At 40.3% G+C, this 22545-nt stretch overlaps 1 protein-coding gene across 3 annotated transcripts in view; it reads right to left on the bottom strand.

The window, feature by feature from the left end:
* The window catches only part of LOC140550341 (CMP-N-acetylneuraminate-beta-galactosamide-alpha-2,3-sialyltransferase 1-like), an 82414-nt gene that overhangs the window by 20223 nt on the left and 39646 nt on the right, over positions 1-22545 (bottom strand). For all 3 annotated transcript variants that reach the window (XM_072674287.1, XM_072674288.1, XM_072674289.1), the window contains 2 exons: positions 16147-17002; positions 11106-11299 (listed from right to left, as the gene is read on the bottom strand). In XM_072674287.1, the coding sequence (XP_072530388.1) occupies positions 11106-11299; positions 16147-16419 (467 nt within the window). In that variant the 5' untranslated portion in view covers positions 16420-17002. The remainder of the gene's footprint in view (positions 1-11105; positions 11300-16146; positions 17003-22545) is intronic.

Below are 22545 nucleotides of genomic sequence, written 5' to 3'. Positions count from 1 at the left end.
CAAAGGTGTGTGTCAGTGGTCCAGAGTCTGTGTTTTCCGCATGCTGCACCAACAATGAACGCAGCATCCGTGTGCGCGGCTGGCAGGTGGAGCACTAACTCATTCTTGCAGGCCTTGCCAAATGATTCAGAAATAACGGAGGTTTTTCCAAAACATGTTAAACTGGCTCTTCAGGTTAACGAATGGTTTGGTGAAATTTATACTCTATACAATGTACTGTTTTTTTCAACCGAAACATGACTGGTTTGGCAAAATGGACAAAAGGACAAAGCGAAGAGGCTTTTGGTCCGTGTTTATGTTGAAAACTACATAACATCACTGCAAAAAAAAACCAAAAACCCAAAAAACCTTGTATCTCCATTCATGTTGTTTTCACTTTTTGACATAATGTGTATAATGTAATCTGGCAGTTGTTCTTTACATTGTGTTAAAATTGCTTGATGCATGGACCAAATTAAATAGAAATGCCCCAAATTGACTTGTAATAAAATCGTTTTACACTGACTTCCATGGAAAGTTATGATTTTTTTTTTACGTCACCTGTAAAGTTTACATTTTGGAGATACAAGCTTTCAATTAAATAAAGTAAATCTAATAAGCTACATTCACACAGAAGCTGGAAGTGTACTGCCCATGTCAGATTGTTGGGTTTGGTTGTTCGCATTGTCATTTTAATGTGGCCTGCTTCTTAAAGTTTTTTAATGTTTCTTTTAAATGTTTCTTGCTTGTTGATCGCCTTGCAGAGGCTCAATAAACTATACTTGTTGTTCAAAAAACATACACCACCACCTTTGCTTTTTCCGCAGAGGTCCTTTGTTCTGTCTGCACGGTGCAGGGAAAACCCTGCTGGCTCGATGGCCCGCCTGACATTCTGGTCTGAAATTTCGTCTCCATGAGCAGTCTCTTGTCTCCCATTGGAAACACTCATCTTTACCACTGCACTTATCTCCAGCAATACCAAATGCATGATGTAATGCATATGAATAGTTTTTCAGAACTCATTTGTAGCTCATTGACACAGTTCAGTTTTACATTAGAAAAGTGGGCTTGGGAACGGAAGGTTCCTGGTCACTAGTATGTGTTTGTGTTCAATTCCACGGATGGATTAAACTCCACTGCACTGATGTGCAATTTTATGGACAATAACATAAAAATTACATTATTTGTGAATGAACAACCCAGCTGTTATTTTAACTATTATTATTATTATTATTATTATTATTATTATTATTATTGCAAATTACAATATTACATTTAATTATGTAATTAAACATGCAAATAAAAATATGAAAGTTTAGTTTTTTTGGTAATTGTAGGGTGAATATTAGTTTCGTATTAAGTGATTAAATGCCAGAGGCTGGCAAAGAAAAACTGCCCAATCAGAGTCAAATATTCTAATTAAAATCCAGTGTAAAAACAATATATTAACATTTCTCCAGTGAAATACCATTATTTTACAGATTTCCTGTGAATTATTACAATCGATCAACTTCAATAATGTAACAACACAACATTTTCTGTTTCAAATAAATGAAACTGTTGGAGATAAACAGACTTAAGGTGCTAAACATATGTTAAAACAACTCAAATACATTAGGCTAGAAAAACCCAATAATCTTAATACTGAATAATCTCTCAAAATCTCAAATGACATAAAAAGGCATATTCTTTAATTCCTTAATTAACTGAACATTACCTGCCAGACAAAAATAAAACAGTACAGACAATGGTCATTTGCTCTTATAGTCTTCGACCCTGAGGCCAGGCAGTCCACCATTGCATCTCATGATTTGTTTTTACAGTATTCTTAAACGATCCACTTATGTCGTTTATGTGATTTATGTTGCAATTTATTTACTTTTTACTATTATTTACTACAATTTTCTTTATTCTACCTTCTTGTTATTGCAGTTATACAGGCTGTTATTGTTACTGTCTCTTTAAGAGCCCAGACACACCAAGCTGATGAGGAAGAACTGGCAGCAACTAAGAACGATTGATGACCACCTTCTGTCAGCTCACCGCCGCCTCTTGTCTCCTGTGAAAATCGGAACAGGCTACAGCTGACAGCACAAGCATGCATGCTTACTGTGTTGATGTGAAAGGGAACAACTCTCTTTACAGCAGGAGCTGCAGAAGCCTGTACACATCTCAAACTGCAGTATACACAATACAGCAGAACATCACAAACCTGCTATCTCCAAATGAAAAAAACCTTCTTAACCTTAACCGTATTTATTCTAATATTGGTGTTTCACTGAGGAAATAAACACTTACTGCCCAGATAAGGAGCTTTTTTATTCTAAATTTCTCAGGTGCCTAAAACAGTACTGTTTGTAAATGCAATTGCAGTGTATGCTGTGATTGCAGTGTATGCTGTGATTGCAGTGTATGCTGTGTCTACACTGTTCTTTATGTCTTTATGTCGCAACAGGGAGTGTTCTGAGAAAGTAAAAAGTTAGGTTGCAAAGTGCATTTGTTAGCCATGCCATTCCCCAATCAGCAGCACCACTTAAATTGTCCATGGTGCTCTGACTCAGATCCTGAGGCCTTAATTCACAATTTTCCATTTCCTTTAATTTGGTTTATTCTGTCAGATCGGTTTGGCTGAGAAGGAACAATAATTACATTTTAATTAAATAATGCCAAAATTAAAGCTGTGCAGTTGATTCTGCACCCATTAGACTCAGCGAGAGAATGGCTTTATTCTATTCATCTAGTTTAAAACTATAGAGGTGTCTTTGTCCAATTAACTTTGCATTAACTTTCCCACTTACAATTTTGCTTCAGTGTAGCATTAACTGTGCAATTTACAAGCCACGGGGGTGGGGGGGGGGGGGGGGTGGTGGTGATGGGGCTGGTGCCGTTCTTGTTGTTTTGGTTCAGTGCCAAAAAGTGCTTGTTTTGAAATAAAGCAACAGCATTTCAGATGCAGAAGGGCTGCTTCAGTCCAAGGTTGTTTACATCTACAACATGGAATAATAGTCAGTTTCCAAATTAGTCTTTGCCAGGTCCTTTATGGTCAGATAAAGGATAATAAACTAGGAAGCAGAGATTGTGAAACAAAATTAAATTAGAAAACAAATCTAAGATGCAGAGAAAATGTGACTCCTAATAACCCTCTGCAAGGCCTGGTAGACCACCAAACCTGCCCCCATAACATAAACAGCACTTAAAGCTTTCATCTTTGAGAGAGGAGACTCTACATCTATATGTGATTTTTATCTGCAGAGCTCATCAAGTATTCTCTCCTAATGAGAAAGCCAAACAGACAAAATACACAGCTGAAGCTGCTGCAGTTCTCATAATAATGAACTCACCACCCAAGAGTCCAGACCTCAATATCATTGAATTTGTTTGGGAGGACTTGGATGGTAAGAAGCAAAAATGCGTTGACTACTAAGACTGAGGTTTGTAAGAGTGAGTCTCCTGAAGCTGTAATAAAGGTAAAGGTGGAGGTAAAGGTCTGATTTTGGGGCTTTCTTTTAAACATTTTCTTTTAAACTTCAGCTCAATCAACTCATTTTGCACCATGAATGTATACACACACACACACAAACAAGTGTATTCAAGTCCTGAGTGAAGCTGAAACACCAGAACACGTCAATTAGAGGCACAGTCAAAACATGATGTGGAACTAAGCCACTGATCCCTATCTTACACCCTGTGCAAGGCGTGTCGTGATGCTCATTGCTAACAGGAGCACACAGGAGCACCACTGACTGAAACAACGAAGGCAGATATCAGCAGTCAGACGTTCATTGCTATCTTGGCAGTGAATTGTCAACACAGGCACACGCTCCCCCTCCTTGCGCCATTGAAATAGCAATCCACCAAAGTCAGGCCGCACATGGCTCTTAAAGGGAATGGTGAGTGACGCACTGATTGGTTTATTTTACGTTACGCCCAAAACACAGCCATGATTAATTAAGAGACTTAGCACATGCCGTTTGCATGTTTCGAGCAGCGCAAGGCCTACTTTTCCTGTCATTACGATAGCGAAGACATGCGGACACTGCCTAAATCAAGCTGCACGGTGCGTGGTTGGCAGGTCTGCAAAAGATTGATAAAATAGAGCCCACTGTCTGTAACAGTAGTAATCAAGAATAGGTCGCTGAGTAGTAACAGCACATATTTTGGAAGACAATAGTAATAGAGGAGTGAAAATCAGTGTCAGTAAACAAACTCCTTTATTACCCCAGAGAGACTGGTTAATCTCTAGGACAGACAAAAGGTGCACAGGTCAAGTCTTGTGAACAGATCAGAGCTAAACCAGGCTGATGGAGCGAGGAATGTGTGGAGGAAGAGTGTCGCATGGCTGCCCGAGACACTGGATCGCTCATCTGTATTCATGATGTGAGAGTTAGTTAATTTTAACATGAGCAGAAGCATCTTATACTCATATCCAACCAAACACCTCCAAACGCATTGGATGCAGCTCCATTTTGCAGCAAAACAATGACCTGAAACATACCGCTAAATAAATTATGGAGCTGCTGGGTGAGTGAAGTCACATGACCTAAATTTTGCTTATAATCTTGTTCTTATGTATATTCCCTATGGTTTTTAACAGTATCTTAACAAGCTTTGCACAGTAAAACGTTTAAACTAATATATTTAGTTGTTTTTGAGTTAAGTTAACTTAATGTAGTCAAAAATTCTCCTAACTCACATTTTATACTCCCATGTCTCCGTTTGGTCAGCAAGAAATGATGGTCAGAAAGAGTTGAGTCTCCCTCCCTTCCTTTTCTCAGTTTTCTGACCATGGAGGGTTGTGGTGTCAATCTGATCTTGTGTCACTTAACAAGCAGGCAGTTAGACAGGTGCGCCACTGTTTTTAAACCATGTAAAATATTGCAGGCAAATATGAGAAAGTCCTGCGTCTTATACTAAGGGTAACACATAGGGCCCAGCCCACTCTCTTCCCTGCTACAATGTTAATGGTCCACTGTCTCAACCACCAAGTACCCCACCCGCCCATCCCCTTTCAACCATATACCAAACGCCAATTGCGTTGCAAGCTCTTCACAGGGGTCCTCCTTCGTCAGTGTTTCACTACATTAAGCCCACAAAACCTCTGGAAGGCTCAACAGTGAAGCCTGGCATCCCAGACTCCCTCCCTTACAAGTTTACTTCAAAGGATTTGGCCAGATTACTAACAGCTTTGATAACGCTACACCAACAGCATATCCACAATGCATCCTATATCTCGCATCATACTACACCTTCAATCACATTTTGCCTTTCCCCACCCCACCTTAGTCCTCACTGACCAGATCTCTCGGCTACTTCTGAACCTGAACTCAACCAGCGACGATGTGACACATACATTTCTGTGTCCAAGAAGGTAGGAAAGATTTTTTGAGGCTTGACACTGTATTGTATTATTGACCAAACTGCAAGTTAACAGAACGTTTGACTAAACGAAGTTCAGTTGACTCAAAAAACACTCTGAAACTTAGTCAGTTACTGTATCATTTGATCATCTGACTAAAAATGTTTTACATTGGGTCTCTGTACGAACTTGCCCAAACTCTGCTCTTCCCATAACCTGTAAATGACAGATGCTGATTGAATGGTACTGCCTTCAGAAGGTAACCATATGAATATAAACACTGCAAAAGAACAAGCTCTTCATCCTTCACACACACACACACACACACACACACACACACACACACACACACATACCTCTCTAACAGGATAAATATTTATTTGCACTTAGGTTTTGTGTATATTGGACATTCAATAGCTCTTCTATGTAACTGGTTATGCAAGATTTTGTGATTTTTCCATTTTCTATTATAAGCCATGTTTGCATTTGTTATAAGTCATGTTTGCAACGGACAGTGATTAATTGATCATTTATTTTTAATGGCTCTTTGTTCATGCTTCTTTTTAATGTCACGGACGGTTAGAGCTCTGTTCTGTCCATCAAAGGCTGAATGCAGAGAGGAATGCAGTGAGAAGTGGCTGCCGTGTGAACAGATGAATGGCCTTGGCACTGTGGGAAACTGTTTGGGCACTGCGTTTGCTGGGTCAGCCAAATGCCCTCAAATATAAAGAAAGCAGAAAACAGCTTAGGTTAATAAATTCCCTCTACTTTCATGTTTAATCGGCAGTTTCAGGGCGTTCGCAGACAGCAGGAGAGGGAAGCTCCATTTCTACACTCTTAAATAAAGGTGTTTCAAATGGCTATTCGGACCATATATATATATATATATATATGTACACCACATATATAGCCCCAGACTTTTGAGTCTTTTGAGTCCAGAAAAAATGTTCTTCTGTTTAGACCTTCAAAAGGTTCTTCACACACCACACATTTCTATTACATGTTTTTTTATGGAACCAAAAGTGCTTCCTCTACATTTGAGTGTAGAAGGCCTTTTGTGTAGTGTAGAAGGAAGAGTTCCTCCTTTATAAGCCTTGGTTTCTCTCATTCTGAGGAAGTCTTAGACCTGGATTTCTACAAAGCCGCTTTCTGATGACCCTCATGTGAAATCTGGGAACTGAACTGAATTAACAGTAACTGCAATTGAAAGTTATGTAATTTTCATACTTTCATTCAGAAATCAAATTAGGATTCTCAGCAGGTTCATCAGAGAAACGGTCATGGGAAATTGTAGGTTCTTGCTGGTTCTGACGACTTTAAGTATTCCCCAGAGAGGAGCATTTGAAATATAAATGGTGACCAGGAGGTAGGCATCCATAATAATCCTGACTCACAGCTTTGGAGTGGTGCAGCCCAGCATGGGATGGAAGATTGGACTCAATGACCTTCACGGCACATTTGATATTCTGCTGTAGTTGGACTGGGCAATAGCAGAACCAAACCAGACTACCATAGAGGAAGTAATTATGCTTTCACTGAGAGTTGAGTAAAATTGTGTAGGCATAGTTTCATCTTCTCAAACTATTCTTAAGATTTTCCTAAGCTGTCTTGAGAAATATATGTTGTTATATGCTTTCATTATAGTGCAGGTGATGTTTTCATCCCTGCTAAGGGTGTTGGAAATGATGGAAAATCCCATCACGTTAACCAAAAGGCTCTTGATTGTGCGGGGGAGCTAGAAGAGGGTGCCCAAAGTCAACTATCTAGGATAAAGACTCTTCTTGTTAGGCTAGAAGGTTACAAATCCCCCCAGCACTGAGCTGTGGAGCAGTGGAACTGTGTTCTCTGGAATGATGGATGGTGCTCCATCCAATGATTCTGGGATTTTTGGAAAGTTGGGGATGAGGTGGGGTGGTGACCTCTCTAACACTCTTGTCGCTGAATGTAATTAATGAATGCAATGCTCCTAATTCTAGTAGAAAGACTTTCAGACAACACAATGAATCAGCAGGTGTCCCAATACTTTTGTCCAAATCGTGTACATTTAGTCACTGGAATGTAAAGAACTGAATAGTGGAGAAAGCAAACAAGCAGACTTGTAGAGGTACTTATAGATTGACAGGCTGTGAGATAGGAACCCATTCAAACACACCGCCTCCGGTTAGTCAGGAAATTATAGATCCGTTTGCAGACAGGTGGATCTACATTGAACGTTTGCTCAGTAATAAATCAGGGATGATTGTATTGAATGCTGAGCTCTAGTCCACCAACGAAATTCTGGCATATGTGCCTCTGTGATCCAGATGTTGGAGGATGAAGTGTGGGCCCACACTCCCAGTATCTCCCACTGATCTATTGATCCTGTTTGCAATCTGAAATAAAATGGATCCAGGTGCAGAGCAGTGACAGTATTCAGATAAGACATTCAAATGTCTTCACTGTCACTGAAGATACTGGGCCGTACTCACTGAGGCAGCTTATTTTTTCTTTCCTTGGAACCGGGATGATTATGGAGGATTTAAACCATTCTGGTACTTTACACCAGGACAGTGATAGACTGTTTGCGAAGGCCCCTCACTCACCTCTATTACACTCACCGTTATTAAACCTATGCCATCTAATCTAGCAAAAACACAGTCTGGTAGCTGGTTGAAGGGCTGGGCGACATGGTAGAAAAATTATATCACAATATTTTCATGATACACAACATTTACTGAGATACATGTGATCGCAAACAAAATGCATTATTAGTGACAGACTCTTAAAAATCACCATTTGAACACTCTTCAGTCAGCTTTATAAGCACCGACTGATCCTTGATATGTTTAGATGGGTGGTCCAGTGGACTAAGGCGCTGTCACTATGATCAGAGGTTCAAATCGCTGGTCCGAATCTCAGTCATGCTGCTAGCCATCGGCAGCTGAGACCCTGAGAGAGCACAATTGGCCTTGCTCTCTTCAGGGTGGGTAGATTGCGCAACCCCTCCCACACGGTGCTGGCCGCCACTGGCATCTGCAGGCTGGTGTGTTGGAGCCAGGTATGCGGTATGCATTAACAACATCTTACGGAGTTGATATGGGTGATTTTAAAGCTGAAAACTCACTGAAATGTGCAGGGCAACAACTTTATGGTCCTGTTTGGGTAGGATGACCTGTAAAATGACCCACCTATGATTACATCCGATAGAGCGAAGGAAAGTAGGCGGGACTAAAAGGCGGCTGGTGTTGCTCTTTAAGAGTGTAGGGGCCAATTTAGCCTAGCCAATTCACTTACAATGGACAACCCACAGGGACACAGGGAGAACACACCAAACTCCTTACAGACTGTGACCAGAGTGAGGATTGAACCCAGAATTGAGGATTGAGCCTCAGGCCCCTGGAGCTTCCTGCTGCGCCACAACGTTGCCCAATTCTAACCTTGATTGACTGTTTTTGGCAATTGCGTTTTTTTTTAACTTGACCATGGCATTTTCACATTAATGTAGCAATGACATTTCCACATGAGCCAGGGCCAAAAGATTTCCCTGCTGTAGCACCTAATAGAACGTCTAAAGAGGTTAAACTGAATGACATTTCTAAAACGAGAGAAAATTATAAACCCACTGCTGTAGACCACCAGGATTCAGCTTTTTTTTTTCTTCAAATTAATGTTTTATTATTATTTGGCAGACCCTGAGCAGTCCCTCAGGCCTTATATAAGCCATGTAAGAAGCAGACGTTACGAGAGCTGAGCTCATACTGACCTACCAGAGATAAGAAGTTCCTGTATAATCATGTTTTAAAAAACAGATCAAAAATAGAAACTGCTGCCATCAGATTGATTGGACACGACATGGAAGTACACAAGTAGACCTGAATTAGGTTACGTAAGGATTAGACAATTTTAGCTGTTTCTCTTCACTGTTTCTGTTTCTTCCAGTGGTCCTCATCAGGCTGCTGCTGGATGCGCTTTAACCCTTATAGCCTTATATGCCTGTAATTTAGCTTCACTTTTTAAAACGTGATTCAATAACAAATGTGTGATTCTTAAATTAGGGGTAGTTTTACATCTCTCGGTTATAAATGTATGTTATAAATACTTCATTACATAATAAATAGCTTCAGTATTAAATGGATGAAGTTAGTTAAGTGATTATTCTGTAAAGTAAGCTCGGAGGGGACTGGGCTTGGGAAGCCAGACCTCACAGTTAAGCCGTCCAGAGGTGTCATTGGCTTAATTCAGTGAATCAGATGGGCGCAAAGGGCGGTGCCTACCTGATGACCTCTGTGACAAGCTTGCAGTGTAGTGGGTGATTAGTCCATGGGTATGTGTGAGGGACTGGGCTGGACCGGGCCCAATGTGTAACCTCAATTATTAGGTGCATTATTTTGTCATATTCCTGTATTATTTCACTTGTATTATTAATCACACCACCAAAATCATTAGGATTTCAATTGTTTATGTTTTAAATCTCAAAACATCCTTACTTTGTATTTGTTTGCACTCCAGACTTTGAAGTTAATTAACTATATTTAAAGAGAATCGCATACTAGCTGTTGAGTAGTGTTGAAAAGCAGCATATGACCTAATGTTAACATGACATGAATGTTGTAATAATACAATTTTGCCATTATTTTGTCATTACCAATGCAAAACTGGCTGTGACGGTATTGACACCTGGTGTTTGCACAAACATCAAGGGACGTCTCCCCCAGATTGCTACACTGCAACAGATTTTTGCCAATCGAGCATCTATGGGACTCTAGCTTCAGCAACCTAGGGAGTGTGCAGGATCTACAGGCAATTGTGCTGCAGGATGCCATACTGAACCTGTATGCCTTCATGCCCAACCATATCTCATCTTGTATCCAGGCTAGAGGCGGCCCATAAGGGTACTAGAGCCTCCTTTCAGTTTCCCCCAATTAACCTGTCCTTTCACTCTTCAATAATGTGATCATTTACTTCTACCATCATTAATTTCACAAACAGAATGATGTGTTATTTTGTACATTATTTTTTGGTCAATGACAGTAGTAAATAATTCAATTCTATATTAGCTCAGTCTTGGCCATTTTTAAAGCATGTAAACATTGTCTTGACATAATGAAAACTAAATTACTGTTCATTTTATTTATTTTATAAAGCTAAGATGCTATAGAAAGCCACTCAATTAAAGAATCACCCAATTACATAGTCATATAATGTCTATAATAAGTATAAATTTCTGATGTTTCCATTCGGCTGTTTCAGAAGCTGCAATTCTCACAAAACAAGACAATATTGCACAATAACAACAACTTTCTAGGAATTTTCTAGAACGTTGTGTAAAAATGAAATCCCTAATAAAATACCTACTTATAAAAAGCTAATGTGGTATGAATTTACCATCTTTACTTTCCACACAGTCTCTCCAGTTGTGTCAATAAGCCGTGGGCTAATAAAACAGTCTTATTAAATTATACCATGCTTTACTTTTCACTGGCTGTATCCGTGACTTTTAAAGGTCACTGTACTTTTCTTACCTTCTTAATTAACACATTGTCAGAAGACTCTTTGCTGAGGCTTTTTAGGCATTTCCCTACTCGCACACCATAATAGGCCATCATGAGAGACGTCTGTCTGAATGACTTCTGGCTGAATAGCACTGGTGGTGTGTGCAGTACGTCCTGAGTGTGTTCAACAGGAGTGTCACTGAGAGGCTTAAACCACAGTGTCATGTCTGGTGTGTGTGTGTGTGTGTGGGGTGGGGGGTTGTGTGGCTGCATCTTTTAAGGAAAGTGGTGCCTCTTACCGTATGACGAAATCTGCAGCGTCAATTAGGTGTCCGTAACCAGAAGAGCGAAGATTTCCAGAATTTCCCACCACGGAGCAGGTCCTGCAGCGGGTCGGCCCCGCATCCATATAACAGTCTTCTCCCGGAATCACTTGGAACAACCTGTCCAGCACCACACTCAGGTTGGCCGGGTTGCTCTCAGATTGCAGCCACTAGATAGAGGGATAGATATTAGCTAGCTGTTTTGAACTAACTCACTCTGACCCACCTGAAACTCAAACACAAAGATTAGATCTGCTGTATTTTACAACAACGTTCCTACAACATGTATGTACATGCATTCTCACACGTACAACTCAAACACTAACTTCATCATACTTACACACACACACACCTCTCCGCACTGACAGACTCAACTGCCTTGCTTGGCACCTGGCCAGTTGAACAGTGTCTGAACTCCTGTAATGCACTTGTCACTTCATAAGCCTCATTTCACACGAAACTCAGCAGAGGATGCAGGTCAGAAAACTCACTGCACGTTATCTGCACATAAACGCAGTTAAGTGTTCGCGCTCAGTAACCCCAGGGCCAAGCTTTTACCCTTGTAGACCCCTACACCAATTTAACAGGACTTTTTGATCATTTGACATACTATTACTAGAAATGACAAATTTAAAAATAGACAAAAGTATTGGGACACAATTATTTAAACTCGGTGTTTCACTCAGTCCCATTGCCATAAGCATATAAAATCAAGCCCCTAGCCATGCGGTCTGCCTTTACACACATTAGTGAAAAAATGGGTGGTTCTAAAGACCTCACTGATATCCAGCATGGTACTGGAATAGGATGCCATCGTTGCAACGAGTCAGTTAGTGAAATTTATTCCCTCCTTGATATAACACCATCATCTGTGAGTGGTGTTACTGAAAAGTGGAAGCGTTTAGGAACCATAGTAACTCAGCCACTGAGCTCAGAGCACAGTGCATTAAAGTCTCTTACGCTCTGCTGACTCAGTGACTGCAGAGCTCAAAAGAGGAACCAACTCCATATTAATGCCTATGGATGTAGAATGGGGTGTTAGAAAAGCCCATGTAGGTGTCCTAATACTTCTGTCCATATAGTGTTTTAATCAGATACACTCATGCCAAATGTTGACATTTTTAAGAGATCCTAGACTACTTAAATGTTTTGAGAATTTTTGAGAATTCTGAGTTTTTCTTATAAAGATTATAAAAATACTTGTAAGCTTTGTTGAGATTAATAGTGTTTATTTTATTATGAATAATTTAGAGATGAATGCATATAAATAATTTGACATACCTTTATTTTACTAGAAATGACGTAGAAGTAGACTAAATGGACAAAAGTATTGGGACACTATTAATTCTTTAAATTAATGAATTAAATTAATTACTTAAAATATTTTTTTAATAGTTATTTAATCAGCTGAGGTTTCCATAAATCTGAGTTATAGTGTATGTGACTGGGATTCTTACATTGCATACCTTACATTGCATCTGATTGGTCAGCACAGAAAAGAAAAACGTTCAAGACATCCTTAATTATTTCAAATCACTGGTGCCAAAAGCACTTCGCACAAAACAGAGCTCATACCAGACACGGAAACAGTTCAGTTTTCAGTTATTTGGTTGTAAATGAATTAGGCAGTAATGTCAGTAGAAGTTGGGGGCAGTGGTGGCTCAGCGGTTCGAGCTCCAGGCTGAAAGGGTTGTGGGTTCGATACCTGGGCTCAGCAAGCTGCCCATGTTGAGCCCTTGAGCAAGGCCCTTCAACCTCTGCGCTCCCCAGGCGCTGGAGATGGCTGCCCACCACTCTGGGTGTGTGTGTATGTGCTCACTACCACTAGTATACTAGTGTGTGTGTGTGTGTGTGTGTGTGTGTGTGTGTGTGTGTGTGTTTGTGTGTGTGTGTGTGTTCACTACCACAGATGGGTCAGATGCTAAACGACCCACCACTGCAATAATACTGGGTTGACAGTGGCCCTGTGGTCAAAATCTGACCAGTGATAAATAGTGTAAAAGAAGGCTAATTTAATAACTGATGGGTGGAAGTGGGTTTCTTATAAAGTGGCCAGTGAGCGGAAGAACAAGGTAGGTGTTTCTAATAAAGTGGCCAGTGAGTGGAAACACAAGGTAAGGGTTTCTAATTAAGTGGGCAATGAGTTGAAGAACAAGGTAGGTGTTTCTAATAAAGTGGCCAGTGAGTAGAAGCACAAGGTTAAAAACAGGCCATGTTTGCAGATTAGTTTGAACATACAGACGTTTTTAGAAATGTCAAGAAAATCTGCTTCTCCAAGGATCGGGGATCTTTAATGAAGCTCCAAATCGAGGCGTCTCTAAAATAAAACACTTTCTTGGTAAGCTGAAGTCTAGCACAGAAGCTCTCATCCTTTTAAGAACATCCTCGACTTCCTGAAGGACTTTGTCCATGCTTGTGAAAGTGTATGACCCGGCTTATTTGCTTCAAATGTCACATGGGTATTTTGAATGAGAACTGTTAAAATTCCAGCAGCTTATCGCAACTGCAAGGACAGCCAGGCTGAGTGTCAGCAGCACTGTAAAAGAGAAATGCTGGTCGCAGTTTGTCACTGACCCATCCCATAAATAAAGCAGACAGTCCGGCCAGTTTATCAGAACCCCCTCTCTTGTAGCTCCACCTTGCTGGTGTTCAGTTAGAGACTGTAGATCATCTGTTAATGCACAGTTTGTGTTCATCATCCAGACCTTCATTAATAGTCAGTTTCAGACCACAGAGCTGCTCTTGTCAGGATAGTTTTGGATGGTGGACCCACTCTCAACCTAGCAGAGATACTGATGTGCCTGATACACTCGTACCAGTACCACACACACTACTTCGTCAAGTTGGCTGCAGTGCTGGCAACGGACCACCACCCAAATAATATCTGATCGACAGTGGTCCTGTGGTCAGAATCTGACCAATGACGAATAGGGTAGAAGGGGTCACAATAAAGATTAGGTTGGAAGTACAACATAGCTGTTTCTAACAAAGTGGCCAGTGAGTGGAAGCACAAGGTATGAGTTTCTAATAAAGTGGCCAGTGAGTGGAAGCACAATGAAGGGGCCAGTGAGTAAAAGTAGAAGGTAGGTGTTTCTAATAAACTGGCCAGTAAGTGGAGGTAGATGGTAGGTGTTTCTAATAAAGTGGCCAGTAAGTGGAAGTGAAATTTGGATGTCTCTAATAAAGTAGCCAGTGAGTGGAGGCAGAAGGTGGGTGTTTCTAATAAAGTGGCCAATGAGTGGATTTAAAATGTGGGGGTTTCCAATAAAGTGGCCAATGAGTGGATTTAAAATGTGGGGGTTTCCAATAAAGTGGCCAGTGAGTGGAAGCAGAAGCTTGGTGTTTCTTATAAAGTGGCCAGTGAGTGGAAGCAGAAGCTTGGTGTTTCTAATAAAGTGGCCAGTGAGTGGAAGCAGAAGCTTGGTGTTTCTAATAAAGTGGCCAGTGAGTGGAAGCAGAAGCTTGGTGTTTCTTATAAAGTGTCCGGTTAATGGAAACACAATGAGGGGGTTTCTAATAAAACGGGCAGTAGAAGCACACACAATGAGGGGGTTTCTAATAAAGTGGCCAGTACGTGGAAGCACAAAGTAGGTGTTGGTGGGAGTTATATTTTTAACTGAACTATCGCTTTAAGGTGAGGGAGAACACGTGGTCTCCAGTGTGGCAGAAAGGTTCAAGAAGCTGACGGAGGGAGTAGGCGACGGATGAATGGTTGGAAGGATGAGTGGTTCACTGACTTGAGGTTTCAGTTTAGTGACAAGCCACTCATGGCCAGAGAGAGATAGAAAGAGAGAGAGAGAGAGAGAGAGAGAGAGAGAGGGGGGGGGGAGGGGGGGGCATCTAGCTGTTGTTGAGATGATCTAAAGCCGCTCTTCTGACATTCTGTATTAAACCCTCTTTGGCAGCGCAATTGGAGCTCAAGATTAAAACCCCAAACTCTGCATTCTGACTGGAAGAAATCTCTCTCTCACGCTCTCTCTCTCTCTCTCTCGAATTGAATCACTGCCTTTTCATTTAATCGTGCCGTGCTTGGAGCATTCTGGGTAATAAGACCAAGCAGTCAATTTTGATTTAGCGGGTTGTGTTTCTGAGTGAAGCCTTGCAGTGAGCCAACAGGATTTCACCATTTAATAATGAAATGAAGCAAAACGAAGGCAACACACAGGAGGCCAAGAAGACACATCAGCATCCGCATTAACCGAGCATGCTGCATTTAATAGTGCAGCTTCTCCAGAGGCTTTAGGGGAGTCAAGTTAGATTTTTCATTACCATTAAGAAGTTAAGATAAGCTGATTCACATCCGACATGTACCCTTTAAACCTGAATGACTGTTGTACCTTCACCACTCCTTCTGAAGCTGAGCTTTATGCTGGAAAACCTGTAAATCTGCCATCTGCCCACACAGAGAGATCACGGCCAAATGTGCTCTCTTGGCCGCTGATGGCAAAGCGGCATGGCTCAGGATTTGAACTTGTGAATCCTGGGCCATAGTGGCAGTGCCTTAGACCACTGAGCCACTCGGGGCAACTTCCATTGAAAGTTAAAGTTTTTTCCTTCTGTGTAAATTTGACATTTTGTTTTTGTGTGACTATAATCATATAGAAGTTCGAATTATTAATAAACTGCCTGGTGAAACTTTACATTAAGTTTTAGGCTGAGGCTAAGTGCTGAGGTTTGTTTGCTAGATACATCACAGACCGGGAATATGAGCAGTAAACATGATTCAGTCTCTTACAAGTTTAAAAATACAACATCTTTCACAACCTGCAATCAGATCTGATAACTACAATCAGTTGATTATATAATAAACATGTCTAGGTCCGTGTTTCTGAAATCAGTCCTCAGGACCACTCAAAGAGTCCACACTTTTGTTCTATCCATATTTACAACTGTCCATCTGGGGATCTTGGGCCTTGAGACCAACTAAACCACTACACTGCTGATTTCTCCCCCAAGAATAAATTGTCTAGATCCAGACAGTCTGAAATGGTTCTGGTTAAGAAAAATATTTACTGACCTGCCACCACTTGTAGGTGTCATCACTGACTTCGGCGTTCGTCCTGGTCAGCAGCAGCTGGACAGAATGGTTGAGTTTGTCGCTGAACCAGGTGTCATCTTCCAGCTCCGTGATACAGTGTTGACAGGCACATGGTCCGGCTGGGATAGCCAGGGATGACCTGAAGAAGAACGAGGGGTCGTGGACGGTGCAGCTTAACAGGAACGTGGAGAAGGAAACAATGAAGAACAGAGCGGCCAGGGCTCGCACCTTCCTCCGCTTCAGCCACAACATCTTCAGGCCTGCGAGTTAGCAAACCAGCAGGAAACAGTCCAAGCTTCTTATTTTCTCTAATACAAAATTCAGACGGTAGCTTTTAAGTGATGCTATGCTCTCCTGTACATTCCCACATGATACAGTTGATGTTCCAAAAGGGAGTTCTCTTAAAGTTCTCTTAAAGTTCCCACATTGAACCACACCCTCAATTCTACACTGTTCACTGGTAATGCCAAAATAGCCTTAAAACAGTCATACACCACCAGACATGAAGGGTCCCTTCCAGATGGTCAAGTCTGAGTTTGCCTCTTCCTCTTCCTGCGCTGTCTTTATTCTCAGGCTGTGCATTAAAGTGTCAAGGTTAATCCGTCCAGCTTTCCACACTTATTTCTCCCAACTGAACTTAGCAGAGACCCTAATTAAAACCGCTTCTCGAGGAGGTGTCAACTGGGCTCATTTGAGCTGTAGAACCTTAGCATTCATCATTGCCCCTGTGTGTGAAGAGGCAAGCACAAGAGGGTCAAGCTTCTGCCTTTTCCGCTCTGGCTGTTGACTTAATGGGGTCAGTGCAGCGTCTGCCCACGTCCGTGCAACCGTCCACCTAGGAGTCAAACAGAAGGAGAGTTCAGGCTAACTCAATTAATGACTTTCTACTCTCTTTCTCCTTTGTCTCTTCATTGAGGGTCATTCTTCTTGTGTTTATCAGAGTCGATTCTGTGAACAAAAGGCTGGTACTGGTTTCGAGAGAATAAGGTAGATGCTGCCAAATACAAAAGTCACTATGGAGACCTAGATACACAATACTCAACATGCTACACTTTGTCTGAATGGCAAACAAATCAAGTAAGACATGAGTTCAATCATAAGTCTTAGATAAGTGCTGATTTATGGCGTACTCTTGAATGAGATGGGTCTTCAGTCGGCATCTGAAAACAGCAAGTGACTCAGTCAGCATCTGCCTGTTTTCCAACTACATTGCCAGGCATCTGACACGCTTGGAGGAAAGCACCGGGTTCCCAGCTCCACTGCACCAGCTAACAGGCACCTATGCTGGCCAACATCACTGGAACAATTGTGCTCTCTCAGACTCCAACCACTGATGGCAAAGCAGTATGGCTCGGGATTCAAACCCCTGTCCCCTTGGTTATAGTGGTAGTGCACTAGACCACTGAGCCACTCTGAGTCCTTCTTCCATGCATCTTAAAGGTTGGTAGGTCAAGCTGAGCCCTACTTGAAGCTTAAAGGGTTCCTGGTCCATATCGCATTTTGACCACTGCCAGCAAGTACAGAGGGGCCGGTCCATTTTTGGCTTTGTAGGCCAGGGTTTTGAATCTGATGTCGGCAGCAGCTACAGGAAGCCAGTGGATCAATTATAGGGGTCTGGTCATACGCATAGGAGGACCAGCCAGACTGTACAAGCACCTAGGTTGAAATCTCAGGATGTTGTGAAGGAGAAAACTGCGTGACATGAGTCGAAAATGATTATCCACGACTACTCCAATCTCGATCTCCCAATAATAAGGGTACTTAGGAGCCACCAATTTATGCAAATTTTATATAAAATGTCACAATAATTGATTAATAAGTCTTCAATGAACATTGTAAACTCTTTTCTATAATCTTTTCTATAAGATTTTCTATAATTCTTCCTAACTAACTGAAATGGATCTTGAATTTGGGCCTCTACGATGGCAATGGAATACAAACGTTTTGTAAAGATTTTGAAAACACATTGTTAAGAAAAGATTTTAAACTCAATTCTGTCTCATCGCTGCTATCAAGGGAAGCAGATGGTAGATGTAACTATCTGACAACATAATAGCATATCTAAAACCAGGCTTTTTTGAGAAATGATAAAAGGGGATGTATGTTTTTTTTTTTTTTATTAAAAACTGGAATACTGAGATAAAGAAATGTTTAGCTACACAAATCAACCTTCACACTTAAAATAATAGTTATCTGTGTATTCAAGCACTTATTCAGAAACACAAGAATTCAAAGATTGTACATTTTGGGATTTAGATCAGCTTGCCTAAATAATACTAGGGCCAAAATACGCTCCTTGTGTATCCTGACTGATCGGGCCTTTGAGTTGGGTAATACTGTACATCACTTCTGACATCCTAATCCTAATTCGTATATCCTTGCTTGTACTTTTTTACATAACATTACTCCATTACTTCCATTAAGAGTTACGTAAGATTTTATCTCTTGTTTGTAAAGATGCTATTCTGGAGATACAAGGTTTTGAATGACAGTAACAATATACAGGGTGTATGTTATGTTAAACACAGTATGTTGTAAAAAAAAAAAAAAAAAAAAAAAAAAAAAAAAAATTCTTATATATAAGAAGGTTCATGCCATCCTGATTCTGTAAACTGGCTGAAATTTACTTTTGTCTTTAGGCATTCAGCCTTTCAACAACTACACAAAACACTGACCTTGATCAACACACTGTATGCACAAAACAGTTCCCCACTCAGTTTTTTTTCTGACAGTTCAGCCATTGAGATATTGATTCAACAGAAACCTGTCACATAATCCTCTTAAAATCCAAATAGAGAAATAACAAAATACTACTCCAGATAATACCAGTGTGGTCATTTTTTTGTATAATTGAATGAAAAATCTCTGTGACACTGAGGAAGTAGACCTTACGCTTCAGTTACCTGAGATGCTCCCCCATGGCTCAATGCTGAGTCCTATTTAATTCTTTCTTTATTTACTTCTTTTTTATATTCGGTGCAACAATACAGGGCTTATTTGAGAGTTCTCTTGTCTAGCTTGCCATCTATTCCGGCTACCCACGAGTCAATGTTGTGTCCTATTTCATTTTTTATTTATATGTTTCCTTGGGCTAATATTTCTTTAAGCACATGCTCTTCTATTTTCAGTCTAGAGTACTTTCTTTTTTTTCTTTTTTCTTTTCCATTTCACCAATTAAGCCATAATATATATATATATATATATATATATATATATATATATATATATATATATATATATATATATATAAACACCAACAGCAATATAAAGGATACTGCAGAATGGTAAGTATAAAGTAAATAAAAATATCAAATTACACCAAAAATAATATGATGTAATATGATATAATTTATCTGTCAGACAGATAAATACTACAAGTATGTAGAAGAAAAATGACACGGTCTGGAATCAACCAAACCCTCTTTACGTTGTTTAGAAAGGATTTCCAGGTTTGTGATTTTAATTCACTACAATGTAACTGATCTATTTGTAACTATTTGTATAATAAAAATCCTCTAATTCAGCCGCCTCCTAAAGCATGGAGCAGCATGAGACTTCCATGTCAAAAGCATAACTTTCTTAACTGCAACCAAGTCAGCCATCATATTTACCTTAAATGCTTCTGAGAGACAATTAAGGCTACTAACCCAGTAATCATGTACCAAGGGGCAAAACCAAATTAAATGGGACAGAGATCCCTCAGAAACTGGCATAAATCTTTAGCATAGAAGAAAAACTGACCTACATATTTTCCTCAGTTTAGTTTTAGAAATGAAACCTGTGTAAAAACTGTAAGCTGAATAAACCTATATCTGGAGTTTATGATGCATAGATGAACCCCCAGACAGACGCTCTCCCCACATTTCTTCAGACAATCTTTCACCCTGCTCTGCGGCCTATTTTTCCTTCAGATGGTTAGTGCTAACCGGTCGTGTGACAGTGGAAACAAAATGAGAAACTAAATGCTATGTGTTTATTAGAACTCTGACACCAATAAACAAAATTAACGAACAAATAACATTAAAACCCCATACAGTTCAACCTAGCAGTTAACAGTCTAAGCTAACTAACCCTGTACCTGACTAGCAAGCTATAGATGGCTAATAAACACAGAGACTGCATGCCAATTGCGTGTTCACTCATACTATAAGGTAAATACTACATACTAATCCTAATAGTGTGAGTTTGGCAAGTTAGTACACGAAATATTACTACTAACAGTGTAGTAATAGAAGTGATAAAGTGTTGCTATGCCCTATATCAGTGGTCAAAAGCCGTTCAGTCCCAATAGGCCTTCGAACTTCAAGTACGAGCCGGCCTGACCCATCATTCTCTCAGATCTACAGAAGACAAGCACCCAGGCTTTTTTCTGTCCTGCATCGAAGTGGCGGAACGAATTTCTCCTGGGTGTCCGAACAGCAGAGTCGCTCACTGTCTTCAAATGCAGACTGAAGACCCACCTCTTCCAAAAGTACTTGGACGAAGTGTAGTACAGATTATTGTGGTCTCCATACTGACTTTTGTGTTTAGTAGTATCTAAGCTTAGAGGGATCTTTGGATCCTTGCCTCTACAAACTAGCTAAGGGCATTTTCTGAGTAAACAGTGAAGCACTTTTGTAGATCACTCTCTGGATAAGAATGTTATGTATGCCAACATGCGTCACGAATTCTTCCACTCGTGAGAATCTCCTCCATTTGTTTTTCACATTGCATAGTGAGATAATAGTGTCCATCCAAACCAGTATGGATTGTGGAAAACTAAGTAAACTCAATATATATATATATATATATATATATATATATATATATATATATATATATATATATATATATATATATATATATACTTCCTACACAAAAACTATTTAGTAGAGTTGGGAAATGTGACAGCAGTGCTTTTCATTACAGACAGAGTAATTAGACTGGTTTAATTAGATGAAGGGCAGCAGATTTTTTTCAGTATGGAAGAGTACCTGAATAGTAGTTTTTAAGAATCTGTCACTACTGATGTATTTAGTCTTTGATTACATGTATCATGATAAATATTGTGTATTGTGAAAAAATCTTTAAATATCGTGATATAGTATTTTTACCATATCGCCCAGCACTACTAGTTAGTATTAGCAATTAGCATGCAATTGGGACACACCCATTGCCTAGGTTCCTTTAAGTAATGTCAGACCCACTACAGGTTAGCTGGACAGGTTAGCTGGCTGCTGTAGTAAATGGTTAAATTATTTTTGTACATTATAAAGAATGCGTTTTACTGAGTCTACTGCACTCCCTTCTGGAAATAGGGATATTCCAGCTCAGAATAATTTGCAAGGTATTGTTTCTACAGCTGCAAATATAATTGGAACATCTCACGCTTCAGTCAATTCTTTTTATATCCAGCGCGATAGAGGGCTCATCTCAGAGTCCTTTCATCCAGCTTACCATCTATTGCGGCTACTTCGAGCAGCGCTACATTACTGCATGCCTCTTACCATTCTGTATAAAAAAGACATGTACGTTTCTATTAGCACCTCTGTAGCTTCAGATTGGCACCACTGTCTAACTGCTTACATCGTCAGTAGATCATGGGTTTGAATCCTGGTAGCAATACAGTGCTCCATGGTTGGAGCTGTGTAGCCGAACATGTGATGGGATAGACCTGCACTATTAGCAAAATGTTATCTACACAGTACCAAAGAAAGGTTAACAACTGTTTTCCATTGGTTGTATGAAGAACCAAATATCCATCATCATAGAGAATCACCATTTAATCAGCCTTAAAGTAAAAATCTCAAAACAAAAGGCTTAGAGAAGAAACAATCCCACACACTGTTTATGGATTAGTAACTTTTAGTGGTTGGTGAAGTGGCTAACAGCACCACCTTCCTCCTGGCAGACTAATGTTCGATTGCCTGAAACACACCCCAGGATTTTGCACCAACTGCCTGAGCAGCTCTGCTGCAGCAAAAATGTCCTTACTTGCTCACTTATTTACTTTTATAGCTGTGTTGTAATTATGGTAAAGAAAGAGTCTGAATGACTTTTTACATCTTAAGCACTGAATTATACAACTGTAATTACAGTTTTTTCATTTTATATTATCTTTCTGTTCGTCTTCCGGCCTGTTTGTTGGAATACCGAGTGGCTCAGTGGGCTAACGTGCTGCCACTATGGCCTCTGAGCATGGCTCTTTAAAACAGGTGGAGGTAGTTCACATGTATCGGAGGAGGCGTGTGTTAAGAACTTACCCTCCTAGAGCATTGCTAGTGCTAGGGGGAGCTACAGACGGGTGGGTTAACTGGCAGTACCAAACTGGGAGACAAATTATAACTTATAATTATATAATAATGCTATCGCTTTATTTGTCTGGTCCACTGTACATGC

This window comes from Salminus brasiliensis, chromosome 2 (genome assembly GCF_030463535.1).
Source record: "Salminus brasiliensis chromosome 2, fSalBra1.hap2, whole genome shotgun sequence".
Classification (NCBI taxonomy): domain Eukaryota; kingdom Metazoa; phylum Chordata; class Actinopteri; order Characiformes; family Bryconidae; genus Salminus; species Salminus brasiliensis.
The sequence above is the reverse complement of the archived record's forward strand: the minus strand, read 5'-3'. Positions and strand labels throughout refer to the sequence as shown.